General features: G+C 46.5%; 2 protein-coding genes across 2 annotated transcripts in view; one reads left to right on the top strand and one right to left on the bottom strand.

The window, feature by feature from the left end:
- The window catches only part of SCNN1D (sodium channel epithelial 1 subunit delta), a 280,184-nt gene extending 263,104 nt beyond the window's left edge, over positions 1–17,080 (bottom strand). The window contains exon 1 of the mRNA XM_069610096.1: positions 16,322–17,080. The gene's annotated coding sequence lies outside the window, so the exon portion shown is untranslated. The remainder of the gene's footprint in view (positions 1–16,321) is intronic.
- UBE2J2 (ubiquitin conjugating enzyme E2 J2) overlaps positions 1–19,915 on the top strand; it is a 283,129-nt gene that overhangs the window by 49,076 nt on the left and 214,138 nt on the right. The window contains exons 3-4 of the mRNA XM_069610097.1: positions 15,670–15,710; positions 17,530–17,632. Coding sequence (XP_069466198.1) covers positions 15,670–15,710; positions 17,530–17,632 — 144 coding nt within the window. The remainder of the gene's footprint in view (positions 1–15,669; positions 15,711–17,529; positions 17,633–19,915) is intronic.

The raw sequence follows: 19,915 nt of genomic DNA, 5'->3' as shown, positions 1-19,915 counted from the left end.
ATGGGTACAGTGGATGTCACACTAGGGATAGTATTACTGGCACGCCCTGTGTCGACGCCCATTTTCGAGTTTCGAAAAACAAACTGTAATACTCCGCAGCTTCCACTAGATGTCGGCCTATGCACAGCATGTGAATCTAAGCAGATACAAGCATCAGAAATACGATTACGGTGAGTAATGTATCATATAAAAACATACTTTCATTTCCAGCGCGGCCAGGGCCAGGTGAGAGTCTCCTGACCCCCGCCTCCCCCAAAAATACCAATATTATTTTGTAAAGGTGCTTAAAAGCACCATAGCGCACTCAGCGCTTGGTCCCTCTCCCCCTTCCCACCCCTTCCTGGTTTCCCTCTGCCCGCCTCCCAACACGCCCACTCCATCCGGATTGGTCCACATAACCCAAATCAAGGACACCCTAGGGCAGCCCTCTGCCCGGACCCAGAGGCAAAGGACAGCCCCAAGATGTGTCTGCAGGTGTCTGCAGGTGTCTGCAGGTGTCTGCAGGTGTCTGCAGGTGTCTGCAGGTGTCTGCAGGTGTCTGCAGGTGTCTGCAGGGGACGCCAAGGAAGCCAGCAGCTAACAGACACCAACAAAAACCGTGAGTGTGGCATGGGTGGGGAGTAGAGCAATCACTCTACTCAAGAAAACCCCTGCCACTCTATATCACCTCCCTTATTAGCATGTCCACACCTAGATAGATTTGTGAACACTAGCCTGCGTCGCATGTAGATAGAATTGTGAATATTAGCATGTCCACACTTAGATAGAATTGTGAATATTAGCATGTCCACACCTAGATAGAATTCTGAACAGTGGCCTGCGCCGCATCTAGACAGGATTGTGAATGTTGGCATGCCCACACCTAGATAGAATCCTGAACAGTGGCCTGCGCCGCTTCTAGATAGGATTGTGAAGGCCAACAAGTGCCACGCTTAGACAATACTGTGCATGTTAGCATGCTAAAGGTCAGGTAACCCACTAACCAATATAACCTCAAACTCTGCATACTTATCTCACTCAAAAACTCACACAACCATCTCTCGCACCACAAGCCGCACGCACTTCACAACATTGCAACAACACATAAGCCGGAACAACGGCACACGCAGACTGACAGTGATCCAATTCCCGCACCAAAGCTCAGCATCAGGTGTATACCGAGTTGAAGTTCCCAACAGAACACCACTCCTCTCACTATCCTGCTCCCTCTTCACCTTACTAACCCACCCACCCCACACCCCTTATCGTTTACAGATCTGCCAGAGCGCCTGGGGACCAATTCCGTTGGTGACGGTGCGTGGTACAAATACCTTTAACATTTAACATATAGATATAGATATATATAATCTCAAAACGGGGGCTCAGCGAATCAAGCCCCCCTGCACACCACACAGTCCTTCCCCAATGCCATGTGCACTTTAAAATCATCTATCAACATACTGTCATAGGCAGATAGTCCGTCTCCAGTAATTGTGCCACCCCCCCCCCCTTTAAGCACCAATCTATCTGCAATAGAGAGAGCCGCACCAAGGTTTCACATGACCATCATTGATATTCATTCAGGGTGTCCCCTCTACAGAGTTGGGCATTTTCCCCCGGGCTTGTGAAAGAAGATATTGTTTATAATGGTCCCAAATACCTTTAGATCTGGCACTATAATGAACCACTCTTCCGTATTCCATTTTGTTACAATAAAGTATGCCCACTTTCCACTGCTCCACAGTAGGACGCCACGATCTCCCCCACTCTCCTCTTAGCTAGAAGTGATAATAACCCTGACAGTTTCCTCACTTATCCAGTAATATGTCTGGCATTTTCTAATAGGGCCTGCTCCGGGTCAGACTCCATCCTCTCCCCTATGATGTCCCTCACCGTATCAAAAATCCCCTCCCAAAATCGTGACACCGGAGGGCAGCTCCATGCCACATGCCTTTGGAGCACCAAGAAAAAACTTGTATAGCAGTGCAGGGGTGTAATAACATTGATGCAGGTATTTAAAATGTATCAACTTATCTACTTTTAAGGGCAATCTTCCTCGTTTGTACACAACAATACTTCATCAGTTACCACTGTGAGCAACCTGACGGTATTCTCCCACCTATTCCACCCCCCACTCCCTTCCCCCAGCATCTCCCATTCAGGTGACCAGGGAAGGGCAATCGCTTTTGGATCCCGGTCCTGGAGGTGGATAAGCGAGGGAGGATCACCTGAGTTGGAGGGTCACAGGGGATTGGGAGAGGAATACCCAAGGGCGAGAAATGGTGCTACTCCTTTCCCAATTCTACACCAACCCGCTCTCCCTTAGTCTTAATGGGGTATTTCCAATCACGCCCATTCTCCCCCTCCCCATTTCTAATAAGTACTTGGACGAACAAGAGGCGATCGGGAGCAATGAGGATTTCCCATAGAAACAACATAGGAATACAAAGTGATGGCCACTATTAATTTGACACCTTTGGATTGTCCCACTAATGGAGTCGGGCAAGGTCAGGCACTTTTCTCTAACTGTGCACACCGGACTCCTCTTGAATCCACTGAGGACTTTAAAAGGTGTGGTTCTGCACATGTGAATGAACGAGCTGGAGATGGAATGTGGAGCACGGGAGCCCAGCAGCAGAAGGAAGCAGTGAGTAAGGCCGGGGAAACCTGGAAAAGAACTGAGTGCCGAGATGCTGACCCAGTATGCCAGAGGGGGTAAGCGACTAGGGAGCCAGAGCGAGGTACTCAACTGCAAGCTGCTGGCCGTGTTTAAGGAACTGCTCGTTCCCTTGGGACTTGTGGCAGTCCCAAGAGTGTCAGAAGGGCAAGTGGCGAGACCCTGACCTCGACCCAAGCATCAGGAGGAAGACTGCTTGCCAGCGCTGTGCTTACCGGTGAGTTTCATGAGAAAGGAAGAGAAGCTCTGTAGTGTGCAGGTGGCTGGAGCGGACTGGAATGGAAACGTTGCAAGCGACATGAGTAAAAGATTAAAGAAAAGCGTATTGGAAGTGTTGTGAAAGGAAAGAAGACGGAAAGGAAGCCAGGTTTAAAGTTAAAAGGAGAAAAGGACTTTAAAAATGAAAGGCGCTATAGACGCAGAAACAAGAAAAGTGAAAGAAACGGAGTATTCGAGTGACCCAAAAGCAAGGAAGGGTTGCAAGGGACCGCAAAGCAAAAAAAGGGCACGAGTGAGCCCGATTAAAAGGAAAGAGTGTGCAAGAGGCACAGTATAGTGAAAAGGAGCAAGAAACGGGTACAGTAAAGCAGGAAGAAAGTATGAAAGGCATGGAAAGTGTGAAAAGGGGTGCAGGAAAGTGAAGAGACTTGAAAGTAGAAAAAAGGAGATGGGTTATTAGAGTGCTCGTGCTAAAGAGGAGATAAGAGCCTGGCGTTCTCGATACTGCCCCTGAAAGAACTGTGATTAGCGAAGGGCGCCTCCTGACAAGCTGAACTTTGTGTGTTACGGGAAGGGTGCCCTGAGTGGCCCACTAAGGCTTAATACTTATTTTTGAAACTGAGGCATATGCTTGGGGAAGGGAACCCTGTGAAGCCTACGAGGAACTGTATTGTTTTCCGTTCAAAACTTTGAAGAGTTGAAGCTTGGGGAAGGGAATCCCAAGGAACCAGATACCTTGAAAGTTGTTTGAAAATATTGCAAGAATCCTATCAAAGGTTTCACAAACAAGCCTTTTTGATTGACCTTGGCAATAATCTTTGACCTTGGCAGAACTACACCTTGCCCAGCCTTGGTTTGTTTCTTTTTGGAACCACTATTTTCTTTTAAGAAGACCTCCTACTACATTGTGTCAATAGGTTTAGACACACTGTTGGGCAAGATTTGGAGCCGTACCCTTTGGGTGCACTACACCTGGACCTCCTGGCAATAGGAACCCATCCTTTTGTATACGTCTGTACTACACAGGTTGGTACTGTGGCTGAGCAGCCAGGCTGATCTCAAGAGGGGTCAATGTGAGCAGTAGGGTGGTTACACAGAGATTCACAGTGACAATTATCCAAATAAACACTTATACTCAGGGTGATCTTGATTAAACAATTATTCATTTATTTAAGTCAGTTTGAATAAGCCTTATTCAGAAGGGGCAATATAATAGTAACACACATATACACTCCAAAATACACACTTAGTTTCTCTAAATCAGGAAGTACCCATTTGGGATGGCACACAGACCCCCCCCCCCCTACACCCTTGGGTGACTTAAATAGCTAGGACACTGTGGACGTTAATATATCACTGGTACATTTAGAGCAATACTTAGGAGCATGTCAAAGAAAAGGGGTTATTAGAATAACACAAGAGATAGCACAAATATTCTGAAACAGGTTAGTACTTTTGAAACCCTCAATGCAAAGTAAGTTAACCCTTTCCTGGAAGGAAGGCAAAACACACAATTGGAGGGAAGACGTCATTCAGGGAGCCAGGCCAGGCCAAAGTCAATTGGGCAAAAGGCTTGGTGGGCCGAAGCACTTCTTGCAGGTAAGTGAAAGTCTTGCACAATGTTTAAGAAATCTTTGTAGAAAAAGTAGAATCCATGTAGGGCCACAAGCTGGGAGGCTTTTGAGAAGTAGAAGATGCAAGCAGCTCTATAGAAACAACCAATACAAGTCCAACTGAGATCAAGTAAGGCTACAACAAGAGGTTAAGTTCTTTGACTGTACAGTACCTTTGGTTAGAAGAAATGGTTTCAGCTGGCTTCTGTTCCTGTGTGGCTCTGCAGATACTTTTGTTCCTGTGCCCCAGTTGTGGGGACAAGAGGGAGGACTTCTGGGGACTCCTGCAACACAACGGGACAGAAAAGCACAGCCTTCTGTTCAGCGGCACTTCGCGGTTTCAGCTCCTCGCGTCTCAGCAAATGGCACCACCGCGGTCTCACGGATACCACTCTGGACTTTCCTCGTGTCTGGGGTCCAGCACTCTGTTGAGGTGGCTCAGGCTTTCAGTCCTGCTTCAAGGGAGTCAGAGGGATCTTCCTTCAGCACGGGTCCACCTTAAAAGTGATGCACTCCAATCTGGTGTTCCTCTCCCTTGCACTCGGTTCCTGCAGCAGCAAGGAAGTACAGCCAGCTCTGAGAGTATGTCCAGACGAGTTCACTTTGGGAGAAGTCGTCCTTGCAGGGATTCTCTAGTCGAAACTAATTTGGAGCTTCAGCACAGCAGCAGAGCTTCACCGGGCAAACCAACGGTCCAGGAGTTGCAGCAGGCCTCTCTTCCAAGTTCTTCTTCAGATTCCTTCGTCCAGTGGTCGACTCAGCCTTCCAAACCAAAAAGCCTTGCCTTTTTATGCAGGTTTCTCCTATTCATTCCAGCTTAGCTGACAATCACACAGCAGGGTGGCTGTCCTTGCCGAACAGCTAGCCAACCAATCACCTGTGGGTGCATTCCTGTAACCAAGGGGATTAAGAACAGGGAGTTTCGGGCATCTCCCTCACTTCCTGCCCCTTGCGGACATACTGGAGCCAGAGACAGGCTTCACTCGTGAATCCAGCCAAAGACAAAACAAACAAAGGGACCAAATTGGGTTTGGCGCTCAGAGTAAATCTCAAGAAGGACCTTTCCAGCAAGAAATGACAGTGAAGAACTGACGCATGACAGAAGGATGGGGTAGGGGATGAAGGTAGTGTTCCCTGGGATGCTGCTCAACTTGATAGAGTACAATACATGCTGATGGAAATTAAAATTCCTAAGAAGGCCCAGGCAAAATTAGCAAATATTTATGGGGATGTTCAGCACAGAAGATTGTTGTTGAGCCTTTAAAAGAAGGCATCCTTTAAGTACACATCTCCAATAGTAGCTGCTCTCCATTAATTTCACATTCTTTCAGGCAATGCAGCCTACTTGTTTTGTACCCTTGTTGTTATAAGAAGCAAATGATGTACAGGGGAAATGCAGCTCTGCACCTTTGTCTAAAATCTAGGTTTACTACTTTTTCTCTGACTATCCTGAACTATATTAAGCTTTCAATCTCTTGGCCTAACATCGATTTTGCTTGAAAGTTTAGAGAGAGGAGGAACAAGAACGATCTGCCTCAGCCGTGGTTGGTGGTGGGAGGAGCTTGGGTCCTGAGTCTTCTGCTTCTCTCAGCTCTTTACATTCTGTTCGCTATAGGTAAAAGTCCCATTGACTTTTAAGCGCCCCTGCTAAGCCCTGGTTTCTCTGTCACCCCATGGTTTTTCTCTCCGACTCCTCAAATATGTTCTCTATTGCTGGATCTGTTCATCCCTCCATGTTGTTTTTGTAAATTTTAAATCTTTCAGCCTTTTATATACCCATTGATCTGCCAAGGGTTTCAAGAGGGCAGGACTTTTTCCACTTAACTCTCCCTAATGCCCCATTGAGCAAGTGGTTGTTCGACTCAGATTGGTCTTGTCAAACCTCTCCTTAAAGAAAAACACAAAACCCTCAGCTGACTCAAATTACCCAGCCAAACTACAGACCATAATCTGACTTTCATCACCAAAATACTCTCTCAATATCTACAACCTCCCCTATTATTCACATCACAGATTCATGCCAAGAAGAAGAGAATCCATAACATGCTCGATTTGAGACAACCTAAAAACGCTAATGCAAACTCAGCCAGTGTCCTCATGCTGCTGGACATTTTTGCTGCCTTCCCCATCTACCATTATATCCTACTAAAACAGAAGTTATTCGAATAGCCGGAATCGCCCTACTTCTCCAGCATGAGGTCTGGCATGGATTCACATGCTCGTGAATATTCCCCTTTGTCAGGCTGGGAATCCTCAGTAACAGAAAAAAATCAGTTTCATTTCTGAACTGTATTTATCCTAACAACCAATCACTGAGCTCTGGGTCATACTGCCCCCAGCCAATGACTGCCTTCTAGCTAAGCCCCTCCTCTGGCATCCATGTCAGAATTTTACCACATGTTCAAGTGTTGGGTGTCCTCGTGCTTAGCTCTCAAGCTTTTTCTGCGTTTTTCGATTGGGAAGCTGCCTGTTGGCGAAGACCTTCAAGAGTAGGACACTCCCTTTTGCCTCTGCTGAAGTCTGCCATACAGGAGCCACCTTCTGCCAGTAAAGACTGCAGCTCAGTATGGTCTTTAGGATCCAGATCTCCAACAGGGGTAAGGCCTTCTTGCAGCTCTGAATCTTCAGCATCTGATTCAACCTTTCCTGGTTGTTCCTCACACTCCGCCTCAGCTGGTGGAGCAGTCATAGGTGTTACCTTGGACAGTCGGGGATGTCCTTGTTGGTAGCACAGTAGTGCCTTTTCCATTGAGATCTTGGGTTTCCCCTTTGTCTCATTCTTCCTTGAAATAGCAGTTAGTAATTCCTGTGGGATAGGTGTTATAGATTCCTCTGTAACATCCTCTGGAGAGACATCTAAGGTACTCTCCCTGGCCCTGCTTGTCTGCTCCTGTTTCCTTTTGCTGGGAGGCCTTGGAGTGCTTGATACAACTCCAAGAGTTTTTAAGTCATTCCCCAACAGGACTCTCCCAGGCACCTCAGTCTGCACACTAACAGGTATCTTGACAGTCATGTTGTTGCACTGGATGAGAGCTGGTAGTCTAGGAATCGTTTGGACAGGGCCTCCAGCAGCAAGTTTAGTGAGGCTTTTGGGTGCCTTAGCAACATCCTCAGACTTTAAAAAATATTCATCCACTACTGTAATGCTGGCCCCAGTGTCTGTAATGGCAGGGGTTCCTGACCATTTACAAGTACACTGTCCTTGTAATAATCTTTTGTGTTATCTGGAATCGAAATTATAGACATCTAAATTCTGCTGTTCCCACACACCCAGGGACACTAAAACACTGGCAGAGACTCCAATGGGGTCTTCTGCCAGTACTTAAAAGTTACCACTTGTCACATGTACTTCCTCCGGAGAGAAGGCTAAGGAGACAGTGTGGATCCCTGAAGGTTTACCCTTACACCTGGGATCCCCTTTCACATGGTCAGTAGACCCACAAGCATAACACTTTCCAAATGTTTTGACAAATAAGGGTCTCTGCTGAACTCCCTCTGGTTTGGGACCAGAGGTTACACTAGCCTGATTTGTTTTCCCTTGTGGCTTACCCTTATGTTTGGGGTCCTCTTTTGGATTGGAGGTATTAGAATTCTCTTTGCCATCTTTCTTTTGCTGCTTCCCATCATCATCCTTCTGAGTTACCCCAGAATCCTTGTGAGTAGCCCATTGGCAACCCACAAGTCAGCAGCTTTTGCTAACTTCTATGGATACATTTCCTTAGAGTCAGCCAAGTGCTGTCTCAGCTCAGGAGAACAGGCATCAAAAATAGATTCAAACAAAATAGATTTCTCATTCCTTCAAAAGTGTTACTCTGTAACCCTTTACCCAACCATCTAAGTTTTTCAAACATTCACACACCCAGGTAGCCTAAGGGGTACCATCATGCTTTTTGAGGGTCCTAAACCTCTTAAGGTACTGGGAAGGAGTTTTCCCAAATCTAGCTATCTTCACATTTTCATACTCTAATCTTTCAAGTTCTCCGACCTCCATTAGAGCATCAGTTGCAACCTGGGGGAGCCTAGACAAAAGCCGAGGAATCAACTGATTCCCTATGAAACCCTGAATCCCATAGTTATGTAAGCAGCCAACCAATCTAAAATATGAAGTCTCGCCTCATACATACTCGCAGCTTCTTTAGGCATGCAAGGCCTCTTAGGACTGGAAGACCTAGAAGACTCTGGGAGGGAACCATTTTCAAGAGACAACTTCTTCATTTCAAGTTCACGCGTCAATTCCATTTCAGTTTGCATTTGGAGCATTTTAAATTCTAATTCATCTCATTTTTGCAAGAGAGAAATTTTGGACTCAGTACTGGACCTGGCAGGGTCCCTGTGGTTATAGCCTGAGGACCTGAAGCTAGTAAAGGTGCAGTGGGGTGCACAGCCTCAGACTCTGACTCTTCTAACTCATCAATGACATTAGAGCTTGACTCTGAATCTTTATCATCCTCGTTAACATTATCCACATTTGCTGGGGCGGGATAGGGGTTATAGCTCTACCTCCCAGTCCTTGATGATTCAACAATTTCTCAATCAATTCACTTTTCTTTTCTTTAACAGAGAGCGCTGACTTTACACATCTTTTAGTTGAAAGACTATGCACAGCATTTTCTGCTGCTAAATCAGGTCACAAAAATGCAACTTTATTTTCAATGGCGCATAACCAGTTTTTGCATGACTCTTCCGACTACTGTCTACTGTTAGAAAGATCATGTCTTCCTGTTTGAAGGTGTCCATATCTGGCATTATAAATCAATGGCTTTTCTAGTGGTGCTTAGCCTTGTGAAGGTTTTTTGAACAAAAGTAAGAACAGCACTCTCAATGTAATAACTATACTTTATCTTCACCGCTGTACACCAGTGTTAGGCAGACTTGTATGCGGTACCCTCTGGGGCCACCGCACACAATTAGGACTACAGGTGTAAGCCAAACCAACTTTTGGTATAAGTCTGTACCACACAGTTTTTGGTATGGTAGTAAGCTGAGCAGCCAGCTTATCTCAAGAGTGATTGTGAGCAGTACAAGTAGTTACACAGAGGACTTTCAATAACAGTGGTTCAAGTAAACTCTTATTCTCAATGTTTCTTGGTAAAACACTTATTAATTTATTGCACAATCATTTAGAAAAGGCTTCACTAGAAGAAGACAACTTAATATTATATACCAATACACTTCAATACAAAACTCCAAGATTTTGAAACCGTTTGATCTCCCCTGAAATAGGAGCCAAACGGCAGTTCAGTTACTTAGAAGTGAGCAAAGGGATAGGTTAAGTAGAATAGATCATATACTTGTTGACAGTGCAAATAGTTTAAGTTCACCAGAAGAGTTCAATTCAAGTGAATAGGCCAGGCCAAAGTTGGGTTAGTGTTCTGGATAGGAAAGAGCAGTTCTGGTATCAAACGGTAAAGTCTTTGCAAAAGTTCTCAGAAATACACGAAAAAGAATCATTTGTTGGTCACAAGCTGATAAGGCTTGTGAGTTGGGAAAGTCGTTGGGACAAGAGGGAGGGCATCGGGGGACTCCTGCACTGCACGGGATCGTCGAAAAATCAAACTAAATGGAGTCGCTTCAGTTAAAGTAGCTGTTCTTCAAGCGCACAAGCTGGTGTTCTTCCCTGTGGTTAATCCTAACCAGCTTTGAGAATGGTATCCAGGTGGCTTACGAGTTGATTGGTCCCATCAACTCAAAGGAGAAGTCATCCTTGAAGGGGCTTCTCTGTTGAGGTGAATTTGGCAATTCGGACCTGCAGCAGGGCTGACCGGGCAAACCAACGGTCTAGGAGTTGCAGCAGCCATCCTCTTCCAGCTCGTCTTCGGTTCTTTCGATCCAGTGGTCGACACTCCTTTCTAGTCCAAGAGACTCGCCTTTTAAACTGTTCTCTCCGTTTCATTCCAGCCGAGCTGTCACTCGCCCAGCAGGGTGGCTGTACTTGCCGGACAGTCAGCCAGCCAATCACGCCAGAGTGCATTTGGGTCACCTAGGAGACTAAGCGCAGGGATTCTCGGGCACCTCGCTCACTTCCTGCCCACCCAGTTATCTAAAACTCCATAATCAAAGAACACAAGTGAAAGACACACATCAAAATACATGAGAGTGGGGAAAAAAGGGCTCGCACGCTTTCCAGGAAAAAAATCAAGTCCTCAAAATCCAGCAAAGTTGCTGCGGGGTCTCTAAGGTGAAGGGAATTAGCACATATGAGAATTCTCCCTAACATTCTGAAGCTACGACCATCGAGACCGCCAACGCATTCGCTATCGTGGCGCGCTACGACCGTGAGCTGTGGTTCAAGTTCGCACGTCTGTTGGACTTCCTCCCTGACGACAAGAGGAGATTCTGCAAGAGGGTGAGGTGGCATCAGCTCATGCCATCAAAGTGGCCACGACATCACCGACGTGGGTTTCCGCCAGATGGGCAGCGTTTGTCTTCGCTGTGGCTGGCTCAAGGCCACCAACTTTCGACAGGAGGAACAGGCAAGGGTTTTGGACATGCTCTTTGACAGAGACAATCTCTTCGGGAAGGCTGTAGATGAGTCTCTACAAGCCATAAAGTTGGAGATGGCACGTACTCTGGGCATGCTGCAGTACCGACTGCAGTCCTTTCGGTCTTCAGGGGGCAAGTCTCCCCGCTCTTGGAGGGTTATGACGGGGGCTCCTCTTCTTACCACCAACCCTCCCGATCCTCGCCCCAAGAGACAAACGGGGGCCGTTCCAAGACCTTCACAGAAATGTCCCCAAATACCACTGGTGGCCCGGCAGGAAAACCACGTCCCTCAACTGCTGTTGGAGGTTGGGCCATGCTAAAGAAAGGGGCGATGGAGCTAGTTCCAAAGCGACTCCGGGGCTCCAGAGTTTATTCAAGGTACTTCCTAGTGCGAAAGAAGACCAAGGGCTTGAGGCCCATTCTCGACCTACGGCGACTAAACCAGTAAATAACGTCTCAAAAGTTCTGGATGGTCACCCTTCAACACGTGCTCGGACAGCTAGAAGAGGGAGACTTTCTGTCTTCGTTGGACCTGCTGGATGCGTACTTCCACATTCCCATTCACAAGGGAGACCGCAAGTTTCTGCGCTTCGTCGTTCAGGGGCAGCATTACCAATTCGAGGCCCTGCCCTTTGGATTGAAATCGGCGCCCAGAGTCTTCACCAAGTGCCAGGCGCTGGTGGCGGCCCATCTGCGACTGCAAGGGATCCACGTCTACCCTTACTTTGACGACTGCCTCATCCGGGCCAGCTCAAGGAGCATCGCGTCGACCCTACTGCAAGGACCGTCTGCCTACTGACTGATCTCGGGTTCTCTGTGAATTACGTGAAGTCCTGCTTGATTCCATCGTAGGGAGCGCTGTTCCGGGGATTCCTGCTCAACACTGTGTCATGCCTAGCGTCACTGTCGTAGGAGAGGGTGGCGGCCATCCTGGGCAAGGTGCTGAAGATCGCCACAGTGAGCGCCATCAAGTCTCTGCTCGGCATGATGTCATGCATTTGTCTCATCCGACTCTGCAGGTTACGGATGTGCCCGCTGCAGGAGTTCCTCGACGCCCGTTGGATTCAGGTGTCCGGAAGCTTCCAGGACAAGATCGCGCTCGACGAGGGATTCCGTCGGGCGATAAGGTTGTGGGGTGTGCTCTCTCATCTGACCGGAGGCGTGGATTTCCAGGCCCCACCGCACCAGGAGACTGTAAAGACAGACTCCTCCCTGGAAGTATGGGGATCACACACTGGAAGTCTTCACGCCAGAGGCCTCGGGCTGCCGGAGGAGAAGATGTTGCATATCAACGTTCTGGAGCTATGGGCAGTGTTTTGGGCCCTCAAATCGTCCCTGCCGTCCCTCAAGGGCAAGGTGGTGCGGGTCTTCACAGATGATACCACCGTGATGTTTTCATCAGGAAACAAGGGGGCACCGGATCCCCAGCGCTCTGCAAGAGGCGCAGGACTTATGCCACTGGGCCGTCGCCCGTGGGATGTTCCTCATCCCGTTTCATCTGGCAGGAGTGAAGAACACGGTTGCCGACTCTCTGAGCAGGAAGCTTCGCTCTTGCCACTAGTGGGAACTTCGGCTGGACCTAGTGGAGAACCTGTTCTACAAATGGGGCAATTCCCAGATCGACTTGTTTGCGACGGCGACGAACACCAAGAGCCAGAGGTTTGCCAGCAGGTTTCCCTAGCATGGGGAGCATGGGGAGCATGGGGGACACATTCTCATTCCCCTGGGAAGGCCTCTTTCTGTATGCGTTCCCTCCGTTGCCGTTGTTACTTCGAGTCATCAGTCAACTCTAACAGCCGAATGATCCTCGTTGCACAGGCGTGGCTGAGGCAGATCTGGTACCCGGACCTTCTCAGCATGTCAGCATCGCCACCAGTCAAGCTGGCAGTGGTTGCAGATCTTCTCGCCAGGGAAGGAGGCGCCATTCTTCATCACGATCCAGGGTCTCTGAACCTGAAGGCCAGGTTCCTGCAGTACTAGAATTCGGTGGCTACCATCTCGGGAGGATAGCACAGCGGCAGCGTGCGCGTCTTGAAAGCAAGACGACACAAAGTAACAACAGGTTCGATCCCCGGGTCCGCGCTTAGAAACCTCTGAGTGTTTAAGCGCGTTATAAATACGTAACTAAGACAAAGAAAAAAAAAACACAATTACACAACTAAGAAAAACTAACAATTCCTGTAACAGCGCCTCGATGCCTGCGGGCTGTGTGAGCGCTTTATAAATGTAAAATAAATAAATAAATAAAATATTCTCCAGGCGGACTGCAAGGAAGTTCTCGCCAAGGCTAGAGCATCGTCTACTTTGAAATGCTACGGACTCAAGTGGAAGAGATTTGCTATTTGGTGCCATTCCCAGAAGATCGATCCACTGAGGGTCAAGGCCCTTCAGGTACTTCCATATTTGCTGTTGTTGGCCAAATCGGGGCTGGCCCACTCCTCCATCAAGGTTCATTTGGCGGCTATCACCCGCGACACCAGATCCCCAGGTCGCAGCGGTCGATCAAGGAATTCGTCAAGGGGCAATTCTGCTCATTCCTGCCGGTGAAGGCCCTGGTCCTGGCGTGGGAGCTCAATTTGGTGCTTACTAGGCTCATGGGACCTCAGTTCGAGTCTCTGCATTCAAGCTTTTGTCATGGAAAACAGCTTTCCATGGCCATCACCTCTGCAAGACGAGTGGGGGAGATGCAGGCCCTCTCCTGTAAACCACCTTACTTGACTTTGCACGAGATGAGGGTGGTGCTGCGGATGCACCCTTCCATGCCCAAGGTGCCGTTGGACTTTCATCTAAACGAGCCCTTGGTGTTACCTGTGTTTTTTCCAACGCCTTTGTCGCCGGCTGAAAGGACTTTGCACTTGCTGGATGTCGCTAGCGCTGAAGTTTTATGTGGCACGCAAAAAGAGTTTCCGGAAGACTTGCCTGGCCGTCCGAGAGCCCATTCGACCAGAGCGATCGCTGCTACTACGGCGTTCCTGTCTGGTGTGCCCCTGCTGGACATCTGCAGGGCTGCTACATGGAGGTAGACGTACACCTTCACGAGATTCTACTACGTGGACAGGGATTCCAGGGAGGAGTCCAGAGTTGGCCAAGCAACGCTGCGCAACCTGTTCGCTTGAAGGTGAGCGTGGTGAGGAGGTAAGAGATGCTTATTTTGATCCTTGCCCCCCTCCTGTGGTTGTGCACGTGTGTACTGCTATGTATGCTTTATTCATGAGCATGTGAATCCATGCCAGACCCCACGCTGGACAAGGAACAAGTTACTTACCTGTTCTACTGCATGGGTCTGGCATGGATTCACATGCAAACCCTCCCGCCTACCTCCCTGCGGCTCTTCTCTTGGTCCTACTGTCACTTTACGTGCTACCAAATCTGAAGATGGCTGCCAGAGGAGGGGCGTGGGTATAGGGCAGTCATTGGCTAGAGGCAGTATGACCCAGAGCTCAGTGATTGGTTGTTAGGAGAAATTCAGTTCAGAAATGAAACTGAAAATTATTTTCTTTCTGTTACTGAGGATTCCCAGCCTGACGGGGAATATTCATGAGCATGTGAATCCATGCTGGAGGACAACAGTTACAGGTAAGTAACTTTGTTCCATGGATCACCTCATCCTTTAGAGGACTGAAACAAAGCATTCCTTTTCTGTACGTGCAGTGTACTGGCTGGATCTAGTCCACGCCTATACTCTTCTACATGACCACGCTACTAGCAGTCTCTGGCCGTGCTTGCTACATTGAGATCATTTACGGGCTCACACATGTCTACAATAACCGCATAGGTATTGCACATGTGATTGCTTGGAGGACTACAAACAGGAATTAAACTCAACCCAGGGAATTCACCCACTACCGACCAGTAAGAGCACTTTGATCCATCGATGATGCATTAGAAATGGCACCACGTTTCAAATATAAACTGCATGGACGATCCTCCTCCTCTTTCCTCTCAACCGTACTCGAAGCCTCTGCCCAAACACTTCTGCACAGAAGACCACTTTTACTTAACATAACTAAGAGCCTGACTATTCTGCTATCGGCAGCATCAAACCCTCAACTATACACTACTTGCGCCAATTACATCCCAATGAAAGGCACCACGTGAAATTATATCTGGAACCCACATGTCACTTGCACCTGATGTGTGTCCCCCTTGTTTGTCTAATCTCTTCTCCCCTACTAACCGACTCTGCAGCAAAATCTCGTATCACCTTACAGTAAACTCAAAAACCTGCCCAACCTTGCAGTGCCACGTACAGTGAGGACTTGAAAATAGCATAAGGGAGCTATTATAAGTATTGGGAGCCATGTTCTGAATGTTACGCACAGCCTCTGCAGCAGGCAGTTCATCGCTTGAGTTTTCTCACAGGTCCTAGATTTCTGGGAACTATGCTTACATTTTTCATTAGCTATCCCAGCACACGCTTTTTCTGGGTTACTTGTATACGTTCACAGGTCTTCAGAGTTGCCTGGTCGTTTTAAGTTGTAACTGTAACATCACGCAGGCATATGTTGTTTTAGTCTATATTCTTCACAGGGGTTATATTTGCTTGCTTCCAGATTCAAAAGAAAACAAATCACCCTCTATAAGATTTTATTGTGACATATAGAAAGAGGTTTAGCATCTGATTTTCCTTAAACAAAGTGTTTTAGATCTGAAGCCATGCAACTCACTTCATGTTTTTTATTTTCCTTTCTTCTTCAGGCACTACGTTGTGTGGGGTCCTGAAATGACACCCTATGAAGGTAAGATAATGTCTTTACCATACACTGTTGCATGTGTCTGAGGCTGCAAAATGACATGCAAGTTTCTTTGAAATGTCTGCAGCTTAGCAGAAATGATCTCTCAGCCATGTAAAGATAACCCATGAAGGACACTGTAAAATGCCAAAATCGTATGCCTTTTGAATTTTGGAAAAACAGCTTTTCATGATATGACATTTATAACCCACCTACACATACGTTTTCAAGGCGCAACGACGCAAGGGAGGGGAAACAGAGGGAAGACAAAAACAACGATCCCACTAGGCCAGGTGACATTGAGATGGAGCAAGTGCAGGGGAGGGGGGAAGGGGAAAAGTGTGGGGCGAAAGGGGAGGTGGAAGTGCAGTATATAGGAAAACAGTAAAATAAATAAGACAATAAAAGTGCGGCCAGCTGGTGGTCAGCTTTTTTAATGAGATGCCTTTTCTGAAAACTTACTTCAACGCTTTTCATATCACGTTGTTTGTGCTTTTAACCATTGTATATGCTTCTTATAAAACTGTTGGGGAAGAATCTGTATGCTGCAAGGGTAAACATACAAACATGTAACATAGTTTCAACCAAAAGAATAGTACAAACTGTGAACTGAATACCTTCAAGCCTCTTGCGTTTTACGGACAAGTTGTCGTGGTAGCTTCTGGGTCCAGGAAGATGCTTGTTACTTGGCCCCTCTCCGGAAGCACCAGCCCTACCTGGCCATGTTCCACAAGTCAGTAGCCCTGTCTGTTGGAGGGCCCCAGCCAGTCTGTCTGTTTGTTACTCCAACTCTTCCCGCTATGCACGACAAACCTCTGTTAATTAATGTGCAACTAACACGTTTCCTCTTCAAGCTCCCTAAGCGATCAGCTAATGTGTGCAAAAAATTAACAAGTGTTAAGAGATTGGCAAATACTGGCAATCTTGCAAACTTCTTGTATTGTCTCTCCATGTTCCCCAAACTTCGTACAGTGACCTTGTACCATAAGCTCCTCACACTCTCCAGCTCTAACCAGTTCGTAACAAAGTCCATGTTGTCTTTTTTTTATGGACTCCTTAAGCTTCTCATAATCTTTCCATGATCCCAGCTCTATTCACACTCCATCCATGTACTCCAAACTTCTCGTACTTTGCCTATTTCACCAAAGTTTCTCTCACGGTTCCTGTGGTCCAAGCTCCCTTACACATTCTGCCCAGTTTGCCATGCTCTTAAAATCTGTGTGTCTTAATCTTCACACTCTGTCCATATCTACCCAGTGATTCTCTTTTGCCTGATAAAGGAAGGTGGTGAATTGATGGAAGATTGCTGAGCATTGGGCAGGCGAGTTTACTTTTTAATAATGGAGCAAGGTTTGCTTGTGCGCCAAAAACAGTATTCATTGCACACAGGACAATTTCTAAGTGCTTGCAGTTCACAGACTGTCCTTTTGTTATAATTAATACTTATTTCCATATACACCCAAACAAACCAGTGCAAATACAAGTAGACCCTCTTCGAGTATTTTAGCCACATCAGTGATGGGGACTTTCTAGAAGCGCCCTGTCCTAGTTGGTAAGTGCCATGCAATTCAGTAAAGTTGTGCATGGACATTGCTTTGAGACTGCTGCAAAAGACTGATACTACAAAGGTCAAAGTGCGTTACAACCCTCCCTCCTTTCAATCCATTTGGATTATCCCCGAGAGGATTCCTTGGACTTGGTTTTACAGTAGGAGCAGAAACTGTGCACATTTGATTATCTGTGGGACCATTTTATTTTATTAAGTTAATTTGTCTTTCTGCTCATGTAAAATAATGAACCGTTTCTTTTTGTTTTACAACACTAGGTGGCTACTATCATGGAAAGTTAATTTTCCCGCGTGAATTTCCTTTTAAACCTCCTAGTATTTATATGATTACGCCTAATGGAAGATTTAAATGTAACACAAGGTAAGGATCTTCTTTCTGACCCACCAGAGTTCAGCAGTTTGTATTTCTTTTATTTAATAAACCTGGAGGCCTTGTTTTGTGTTGGTTGCACCTCTTAATTGGGTCTTGTGCCCTGGCTTTTATGCTCCCTTCTAGAGTCTTTGTATTTCATCTCAAACACAAAGTGGCTTCCTTCAAAGTAGACTTTTCACCTTCAAAAACAAAATCATTAGGTCTGCATATTTTTTGGGTGATTCTGCAGTTCAGGATAAATAGCTTCACAGAAAAGGGTGAATATGTATTTGTATATAAATGACCACCATCATTATGAAATTGATCTCAAACCCATACTGTGTGGTATTTCAATGACCGAAAGATGGATTTACTGAAATGTATTTCCAGATGAAATAACTGGTGTTGGCTTGTTTGCAGGAATAGCGTTAATATATCCCTAGTGCAGTGGTCTACAGGCTTTGTCTCTCCAGATCTTTTGGGATACAAATTCCATGATCCTCACCATTGACTATGTTACTAGAACTGATTGGGGTTGTAGTCGAAAGCATCTGAAGAGCCAAAAGCTGCAGCCCCATGCCCTGGTGGAAAATGTGCATTGCTGACTCTGAATTGCAGAACTGGAACGCTAGACCACTGCATCACAATGGTTTTCCATTTTATATTGTCATAGCCCAATTATAGAGTGCAACCCACCCCAATGGCACTCATTGAATCTAGAAGGCTGAGTGGGGAATTGGTCTTATCTGTATTGGAGGCTGTCAACTTCAGGTTTTGTGCACACCTCTGCATTGGCATTTGATGACAGAACTCCTTTCGGTTGCAAGTATTTAGTATCAGTCTTGTTGCGATTTATTAGGCGGTCACTCTCAACTCGGGGAGTTCCCCTCCCAACCCCCCAGCAAGGTGGGACGCACCCAAAGCGCTCATACATATTCAAATTTAGTGAGACCTCCAACCTGTCTCGCACCACCGTAACAAATACCCTCTGTACCACCAATGAGCTAGGAACCAGGCCGGTGTATAGTAAGAATATATATTGATTTAAGGTTTGACAAAGAATAATGGCAACCAAAATCTCAGCCACCAACGCTGTGGCACAACACGTCGCAATTACAAATTACTTGCGCCAGTTGACGGACTTGTATTTCTAATGAACTTATTGATACTACAACACACAGGTAAAATTTAGAGACTGTACATTAAACACACACATTGAATTTCCTGATTGTTAATGTGCAAGAAATCCTAACAAACCCCAGTGATTGCTTGGGTTATCACAATGCTCTTCTCTTCCAGCAATCCCCACCCACAGGCATCAGCTATAATGACCGCTTAATTAGAAGGCAAGGTACAGGGAGTCGGAAGACAGTACCAACACCGTTTTGGCTTTTTATTAAAAGGCAGGGTTTGACGAATACAAAATGAGAAATCATTTTTGTGTTTTTTTAATTGAAAGGCAAAGTCAGGAAATGAACTCAATGGGAAAATAGTTTGGGGCTTTTTATTTGCATGAAATGCAGGGCTTTGCGAAAATCAGTAAATGAATGGGACATTTCTTTTTGCACACTTTTCATTCACTTGAATGGCAGCGTTTTAGGGTTCCTTATTTTGGGATCATGGCCACCCCCCCCTTCTGTACAGAAGACTGGTTTCAGAAAGGGAGCGTCACCCAATCACTTTGTCTATAACTGCTCTAACACTGGGCATGAAGTTAGTTAGTTTTGAACTCAACACTCATCCCGTGATATTTTATATGGAATTGATTTAACTTTAATTCAATGCGCTAAGGATCTACACAGCTCCCAGCAGGCAGTTCCCAGCACAATTCAATTTAAATGTATAAGGTGATTTTTTTGTATAGTGGCATTTATTTGAGTTAGATTTAATAAAATGTGCCATGGATCTCTCCAGTTTCACCTCCTACCCGCAATGCAAAATTAAGGCTGGCAGATCCCCCCCCCCACACTTCTGTTGGCATTTGGGTTAGTCTACTTACATGGGAGGCCTTGGTTATGGGGCATCCAGGGAAACCGCAGGGCTCCTCTGAGGACAGCACAGATCTGGTCACAGGCTTCGGTCAAGGGTAGCACCAGACTTTCTCTGGCTCCTCAAATGGCAGGCCCAGCTAGATTCTAGATTTCCCAGTCTCTGGCTCCCACACAATGTTTAATGCCCAGCAATGGAGTGGGAAAGTCAAGGGAACAATCAAAAGTCCAAGGAAAGGTCCCAAGAGTCAAAGAAAGATCAGCAAGCAAGTCCCTTCTTAGATTGGAAATTGCCAAGATATAG

The sequence above is a fragment of the Ambystoma mexicanum genome, chromosome 8 (assembly GCF_040938575.1).
Source record: "Ambystoma mexicanum isolate Mex_15411 chromosome 8, UKY_AmexF1_1, whole genome shotgun sequence".
NCBI classification, from domain to species: Eukaryota; Metazoa; Chordata; class Amphibia; order Caudata; family Ambystomatidae; genus Ambystoma; species Ambystoma mexicanum.
The sequence above is the reverse complement of the archived record's forward strand: the minus strand, read 5'-3'. Positions and strand labels throughout refer to the sequence as shown.